Source organism: Ceratina calcarata, unplaced genomic scaffold, assembly GCF_001652005.2.
Source record: "Ceratina calcarata isolate Rehan_Ccalc_2016 unplaced genomic scaffold, ASM165200v1 scaffold368.2, whole genome shotgun sequence".
NCBI classification, from domain to species: Eukaryota; Metazoa; Arthropoda; class Insecta; order Hymenoptera; family Apidae; genus Ceratina; species Ceratina calcarata.
Genome location: NW_017159898.1, coordinates 931,252 through 938,683, shown reverse-complemented (window position 1 = coordinate 938,683; position 7,432 = coordinate 931,252). Strand labels below are relative to the sequence as shown.

At 33.1% G+C, this 7,432-nt stretch overlaps 2 protein-coding genes across 3 annotated transcripts in view; both read right to left on the bottom strand.

Annotated features, from left to right (window-relative positions):
- Positions 1-29: 29 nt before the first annotated feature.
- Positions 30-2,268, bottom strand: LOC108625670 (transcription factor E2F4). Of its 2 annotated transcripts, XM_026814112.1 has the most exons (8): positions 1,943-2,268; positions 1,520-1,629; positions 1,303-1,427; positions 1,157-1,206; positions 863-1,083; positions 500-609; positions 364-411; positions 30-286 (listed from the first exon to the last, which is right to left on the bottom strand). In XM_026814112.1, the coding sequence occupies exons 1-8, from the start codon at positions 2,048-2,050 to the stop codon at positions 177-179; spliced, it is 882 nt and encodes a 293-aa protein (XP_026669913.1). In that variant the 5' UTR covers positions 2,051-2,268; the 3' UTR covers positions 30-176. The 2 variants fall into 2 exon arrangements, with proteins under 2 accessions (XP_026669913.1, XP_017881345.1); XM_018025856.2 differs by having other exon boundaries at positions 1,157-1,427.
- Positions 2,269-2,338: 70 nt separating this feature from the next.
- The window catches only part of Taf2 (TATA-box binding protein associated factor 2), a 5,679-nt gene continuing 585 nt past the window's right edge, over positions 2,339-7,432 (bottom strand). The window contains exons 2-19 of the mRNA XM_026814085.1: positions 7,251-7,303; positions 7,028-7,191; positions 6,684-6,900; positions 6,365-6,603; positions 6,066-6,287; positions 5,786-5,999; positions 5,463-5,714; positions 5,189-5,397; positions 4,890-5,129; positions 4,574-4,823; positions 4,363-4,503; positions 4,094-4,284; positions 3,807-4,018; positions 3,512-3,731; positions 3,284-3,440; positions 3,067-3,222; positions 2,803-2,976; positions 2,339-2,729 (exon numbers count right to left, since the gene is read on the bottom strand). Coding sequence (XP_026669886.1) covers positions 2,475-2,729; positions 2,803-2,976; positions 3,067-3,222; positions 3,284-3,440; positions 3,512-3,731; positions 3,807-4,018; positions 4,094-4,284; positions 4,363-4,503; positions 4,574-4,823; positions 4,890-5,129; positions 5,189-5,397; positions 5,463-5,714; positions 5,786-5,999; positions 6,066-6,287; positions 6,365-6,603; positions 6,684-6,900; positions 7,028-7,191; positions 7,251-7,303 — 3,566 coding nt within the window. The 3' untranslated portion in view covers positions 2,339-2,474. The remainder of the gene's footprint in view (positions 2,730-2,802; positions 2,977-3,066; positions 3,223-3,283; positions 3,441-3,511; positions 3,732-3,806; positions 4,019-4,093; positions 4,285-4,362; positions 4,504-4,573; positions 4,824-4,889; positions 5,130-5,188; positions 5,398-5,462; positions 5,715-5,785; positions 6,000-6,065; positions 6,288-6,364; positions 6,604-6,683; positions 6,901-7,027; positions 7,192-7,250; positions 7,304-7,432) is intronic.

The window sequence follows — 7,432 nt, the reverse complement described above, 5'->3', positions numbered from 1 at the left end:
TTTTTACTAATAAAAAAATACTGCATATATTCAGTGACCATTATCCATATCCATTCTTTAAAATTATATACACAGAACAGCCTTCAGAAATTGTCAACAAACTCCTGGAATCTTAAATATTATTGGCACAATCTGAATCATGAACCACTTAAAATTTGAACTATACAATGTCCTATTCACTTTGCTGTAATATCGAACAAGTCGCAAACACCTTCATTTTCGCTAAGATTAAAGTGATAATCTTTCTCATTTGGAGGTGGACTTAATCTTACTAATGGTCCATAAACTGAAAAGTTAATGAAATTATATGAATGTTTATTACTATTTATTATTCTTTAGTACTATTATAACTTTTTCACTTACTGTCGGAACACATTTCGTCAAGTAACTCTACATCTTTTTGATCAATATCTGAAATAATAATATGCAATTGAAAATCATATATCATATTTCAGATTATTTAATCTTAACTATAATTTTAGAAATTAATAACATTTACCTGATGTGCTAACATCTCGAAGTACTATTTTTGCTTCTATTAAATCTGCATCCTCTTCTTCATCTTCGTCTGATATAATACGCTCAGGCTTATTAGCTCCTTTTGGAGGTCTAAATATTAAAATTACGTTTCTACTTAAATAATAAATATAACGAAGTTTACTTTTTAGGGTATTACATACTCAAATTAATAAATTGATGTACTGTACAATCTACACCAATAGAATAGATTTTTCTCTTAATATCTATTCAACCCCAAGTAGATCATTTTAATATATGCTCTTTGCAGATTAAAAATATTGTCGTACTATTTTTAATGCGAATAGAGCAAACAGTTTCACGTTTACAAAATTATTTTCATTACCTTCCAACTCTCCTCTTTGGCTTGACATTAATTTCCTCTTTTTTCTCTTCTTCTTCTTTAACTCTCTTTATACCCTTTGCCTCTTCTTGTAATCTTAACTCTAATATTTTACTATCGTATGTTTTAGCTAGTTCTGGCTGAATCATGTATACTTTGATTTCTCCTGAACTACTTTTCAAAAACATTTCATAATTCATTTCCTTGACATCCTCCTCCGAATTCTATTGATAAAATCAAATGATAAAATGTTGAAGTTACACAAACGTATGGGTCTGAAAGAGAAATGAATAATACCGGTGTCACATTTGGTACGCTTAATTCTGTATCAGGAGGAGCTTGAATTCCTAATACAAATCCATCAGGAAAATTTTCTTTAACATCCTCATAAGTGATGTATGCATATTTTTTATTAATTAAATCATTTTGTATGTTCTTTATACTTTGTTTAATCCACTGGGTATGCATATCTAAAAGGTCTTCGTGGTCCTCTAATTGTCCTATTTCATCTTTCAAGTCAGTTAATTTTTCACCGACTTCTTGAGTGTTACAACCTGGCCCTGCTCCTCTGTTAATCGATGAATAATATTATATATTTCAGGAAAAGATATAAACAGTATAGAAGGTATTTTATAAAGGATAAACATAGAAATAACATACTTCCATTGGATACTATTTTTGCTTTTCTTTTCAATCAGTCCAATACCTTCAAGGACATTAGTTATATCATAAATTCGCCTTTTTTGTCGAACTTCTAAGATATCAGCTGCCTATAATATTAATTCATTATCGTACGTTATCAGACATACTGAAGAGTTATCGTTATACTTTTTTAGGTTATGTAGGATGACACGTTGAGACATGGAAACGTGAAGCATATTGGATCATGTAATATTGGACTAAAATATTTTCGAAACGGAACTAACATTTTTCTGTAAACGATAGTGAAAGAATTCGAAATATTGATATTAGCGAAACTTATTTCAAAATTCCCGCAAGCTGGTAATGGCGTGTACACCCGCGATAACTTAACCTAGCAAGCAGGTTAACTTTTTATATCCGAACATTTGTAAAAGGACTTACTACTTTTAAATCGAGAACGCCATCCTTCGCCTTTTGCAATAACGTAACAAACCGAGTTGTTAACAAACCAAGAGACTTTTCAAATCTACTTTGTTGATTATCTGCCATTCTCGAGGTCGTTGTCAAAATTTTCAAAACTCACTATTCCCTTCGAAATTGCCGCAACACCACAGACGCCATCCTAGTTAATGCGTAGGAAGTATTTAAATATGAGCGCGTCTCTAGTATCGGGTGAACGTTAAAAACTCATGATAATGAGTTTTTAACGCACTTATAAATGCAAGAGGTATTTTGTTACATTTTAATCTGTATAATAGAGACGTATAAAATGAGAGCAGTCTTGATTTTAATAACTTTATTTGTAACAAAATTAATGAAAATATGTGTTTTCTGTACTATGTTTAAAAATGTATATTTACAATAGACGATGAAAAACGTTTCACTTCGTGATACATCATGTGCCCTAAGATATATGAGAGATATAAATAAAACTGTGATCTCAGCAGTATATTACAAATGGTTTTATATTTTACTACGAGAAAATAAATTCATTAGTAACATCTGTCTCATTAGTCGCATCTGGACTGAGACTAGAACTTGCGGAGCTTAGAGTTTCTTCCTTGATCTTTAAATTTGAAGATTCTTTACTCTTGTCTTTCTCCTTATCCTTTTCTTTATCTTTGACTTTGTCTTTATCCTTCTTATCTTTATCCTTACCATGCTTATGATCATGTTTATGTTTGTGTTTGTGTTTATGCTTTTTCTTATCTTTCTTCTTCTTCTTATTCTGCAAAATAGAGTAATTTAATAAGCATACATATCTATGAAGTTGAATTAAATATCTAATATGCGTGATATACTTTATTAGCAGAATCGCTTTTCTGTTTGTGCTCCTCTCCTTCTTTTTTAAACATTCCTGGTTCAAAACCCACTGGGCCCGATGTTCCCATAATGCCAGGCAATGATGCAGAATTATCACTATAATATTCTGATTTTACTTTTCCATCTCCTGTTGCAACTGCTGTTCGATCATCCTTTTCAATGTAAATGACATAATGGTTACTATTTGATAATTGCAATTTTAAATGATAGATTAATTTTGTTTATCAATATGCATTAACTACCATTTTCTGTCGTTTCACTTCTGGACCATATTCAACTAAATTAGATGGACCTGGAGTATCCCTAAGAGGTGAACTTTTTCTTTTGACTACCCCATTTGTGTTTTCAATTTCCACAACAGACGGCTCATACTTTATATGCGACACATTTGGTTTCATCTAAAAGAAATACAGTTCATATTTCAACTGTTTCAAATGGAACAGTCTCGCTGTAACTCACATCTGGTTCTGGACTCGGTGGTCCTGCTTTTTTCGGCTTAGGAGCAATGACAGCAAGCTCAGGAATTGGAAGACAAACTGGTCGTTTTGAACCATACAGTGTGTAATATAAATCAACTAAATCACATCGGATTTTAGGATCGTGTGAGAGCATACCGCTGTGATAAGAGTTTGAGTAAGACATTTTTATAAAGAAAATAGAATGAAGTGATAATCATATTAAACGCACTTGATTGAATTCCATATACGATCGACAAGTTCGAGACGATCTAAACGATGTTTGTGCGCTCTTTCAAACGGTGGATTTTCAACCATCAATCTTACTAATCTATGTCGCACTCCCGGATGAGGATCCATTTCTATCATGTCTAACAAAAATTCTAAATCCTCCCATTTACCATCCACTCTTGTGAAATCCACTAACGCTTCCAGGGCTGCAATTCTAACATCTAAACAAAGCACAATTGACAACATGAATATCGATATTATTGATATACATGGTAGATAATGTATTAGATGTACACCTATAAATTGCCCGTATGCAGCATATGCTCTGAAAAGGTGAGGATTACTCGGAAGATGACCAAACTTTTGCAAAATTCGTATGACCTTAAGACAAGCTACACTAACTGTATACTTGTAACATGGTAACAGCTTTTCCAAGTTTAAATTCCTTGTGACTTCCTCTAATATAGCCTTAGTATCAACTGACAATGATTCAGCAGTAATAGCTGTCCTGGAAAACGATTTTAACGTATAAAAAAGTAAAAACACGCACATATATTTCTTATAATTATCCTATGTAACGTACCCTTGTTGTACACTAATTACAGGAGTGACAGTAGCACCGAGTGCTTCGATCAATGCTGCTCTGTAATAATTATCCGAATATCTGTTTTTACTATTGTCGTTATACTTAAACAAATCCATCAAGAAATTCAACACTTCTGGGGGACATATACCGTGAGCGTTGCGTAAACCTGCCATCGCTACGGGTATAGTCTAAAATTAGAAGAAAGTTATCTGTAAAAATGTGAGTGAAAATAAGCATTTGCTTATTTGAAGCAGAATTCCTGAAACCTTTTGTAGAAAATAGTGTTGGAAGTTGGAGAAATTATTCTGCTTAATTATGCGTCTACACGAAGCCGATCCAAATAATTTTCGAAATATGGCTAACATTGCTGGCGGACCTGCCCATGTCGCAACCATTGCATTAGCTACCTACATAATTATATAGATTTTAAATAGATCACATATACATACATAAATAAATAAGTAAAATTTATGTAACCTTGGTCAAACAATGCGCGGCTCGTAATCTGACTTTATAATAACAATGTTCATTTTCTATAGTATCAGTTAATGCTAATCGAGTAGCCGGAGTCGCATGATTCTGTAAAGCTTCGATAGCTTCCAATTGCGCGGTAACGTCTCTTTCGTGTCTTAACTGATATTGCCACTGATAATCCGGTTGATCAATTTGAACCGCACGCAGTAACGTCATTTCAGGATCTAATCTTATCCATAATACGGGAGAATCGCTACGTACGAAGAAAATAACTTTGATAATGTTATATGATAATTATATATACTATAATAGTACTTACTCCATAGCAGAAAGGTCCATATCTACTTCTTCCCCAGTGCATAACGGAATCTTTTTCTTTTTATTTCTCCGACTTTTACTGTGACAGGTAATGTCGGTTTTCGCCGAAGTACCTTCTATTTGTAACGTGTGCTTGAAGGTACCATCTAATTCTTGAATATTAACTAGTAGCGGACCAACATATTTCCTAATTCCTCTTTGATTAGTAGTATCTTGTCGAATTTCTAATTCTACAGTGTTCCTGTAGGATATATTTTCGATTTAAGGTATGATATAAAAAACTACTTTGAAAGTAACTACCTCTTTCTGTTAAATACAAAATGTAAGCTAAATTTTGCATGTCCACCAGTTCGAACCCATTGGTCTATAAACACTGCCATATCTTTACCAGTTACAGTGAAAATAGCTTTCGTAAACACATTTGTACTGATTAACATATGAGACCAAAGTCCAGACTCAACTTTTTGCTGTGCAGCATTAGCAGCAAGAGACAATTGTTTATTAAACACCTGAGGTAAAAAAACGACAATAAAAAACAATTATTCTAACATAAAAGGTATGCTTCAATGTGTACCTGCAGAAGTAATTCTTGTCCAATTCGATGTTCTAACATTCTAATAACTAAATGGGCCTTCTTCCGAAGTACTTCGATATATTTTGGTGACATCGTGTGTAAATTTCTTATTGGAAAGTAGAATCCGGGATCTGGAGCTCTAGGTGTAGGAGCTGGTGTGTTCGCCGCAATAGGTAACGGAGCTGGTGGTTGGGAAGGATCTAGTATTATCCCACCAAATTGTTCTTCATATTTTACAACTGCTTGCAATTCCTGAAAATATCGCTATTGTTAAATGTTTCACATATAACATGATTAACCGATAGAAGAGAATCATTAATCACCGACTGTATCCACTCTCTGTATTCATTATTTCCAAAACATTTCTTTGCATATAGTCCAGTTAGATATGTCGAAACACCTTTAGGTAACCAAGTATCGGACCAATTTTGCATCGATATAAAACAACCGAAAAATTGTTCTGCAACAGCTTGAGCCATAGCTTTTTTTGTAGTATAAACTTGATCAATGATCGCAGTTGAATGTAACAAGTTCGTACTACAAACGAATAATTTTTAGATGTACAAACATATTTAACATGAAGATTACAATATAATTTCATACTTTAAAATACTCATAGTTGCATAAGCATTTATGTCTTCGTCCAACTCGTCTACAAATACTTGCTTGTAACACGAGTACGGATATCTGTTTGACAATGTTTCCTCGTAGAATTCAAATGCTTCATGCATGTATTTAGCAGAAACTTTCAACGATGGTAACAACTGTGGCAAACAAAAGTGTGTTACCTCGTGCATGTACGGGTCGACAAATATTTCAAATGGTCTAAAAGAATGTAACAATCATTTTTATGCTGTTGACGAACACAAAGTTGATCTGTAAATGAATTTTAAATAATTTACCCTACTGCAAGTGCAATGTTCGGTGCACACGCCGGCGTGTTCAGAACATAATGAAAAGTTTTTCTACGCATATCCGGAGTATATACAACTTCTACAAGATCGCCGCAAGATATAGCTGTCATCGAATCGTCAACAGTAAATTCTAATTTCCAGGTGCATGGTTCCGCAAAACTATCTACACATGGGAACCATAATCTCGAAGAATTTTCATAACTATATGTATACATATGTGCACCTCTCTAAAAAGTATTGAAACAAAGGTAAAAGATTGTAATTAAAATTAATATTTGTCTTAAGTGACAAGTACACTGCACAATACCTCTGCTAACGTCCCTTCACAATTTGGTACAACGAAGTGTACTCCACCTTGAGGCTGTTCTAAAGAGAACTCAATGCTTATTCTTAAATTTCTTCCTTCGCCGACTAAATGTGCAGCATCTGGTGGTATTTGTACAACTAATTCTCCTGCATTATTGTCTGGGTCAACTCGCTGTGCAGCTGCCAAATGCATAGTTGAAAAGAATTCCAATGATCGCCTTGAAAAATGAATATATGCTTTAACATTGTAACATATGAATGCTCTCAATCATTTTTATGAACCATACAATGAAGATTTATTGATTTAAGAAAATTATGTATCATACACAGGATTTAAATACTCACTGTTTCCCATCACCTTGACAGATATCTAAAAAGGGATCGAAGTACTGAAATGGTGCTTCGTAAGTATCATTTAAACATATTCTATAAATCCTGCATTGTTTTGCGTTTAACTTCACACATCGTAACGTGTCCTTAAGTGGGACAATTGTCAATTCTACAAATCCCTGCAAAGAAAATAGATACTAACAAAATGTAAATCACTGTTAATAGCAATTACACTTACAATGATACTTTTACGTTGAAAGCTTATACCCGTGAGACTCAATATTTGATGTGCTGTATAATGAAAGGAAATACTCAGTTATCATTAATATAATCAATGAACAAAACAAAAGGAGTATAAAACCTTATTAATTAATACAAAAAAATTATGAATTATTTTCGTAAAATTATGAAAATTGTATA

What these genes read in the sequence shown, in the direction of transcription:
- LOC108625670 (XM_018025856.2), bottom strand. Translation starts at nt 2,050, where the DNA reads ATGGCAGATAATCAACAAAGTAGATTTGAAAAGTCTCTTGGTTTGTTA. An exon ending in GCGTTCTCGATTTAAAAGTA is followed by an intron (nt 1,630 to 1,942) that starts GTAAGTCCTTTT and finishes TTAATATTATAG; the next exon opens with GCAGCTGATATCTTAGAAGT. An exon ending in TGACGAAATGTGTTCCGACA is followed by an intron (nt 287 to 363) that starts GTAAGTGAAAAA and finishes TTAACTTTTCAG; the next exon opens with TTTATGGACCATTAGTAAGA.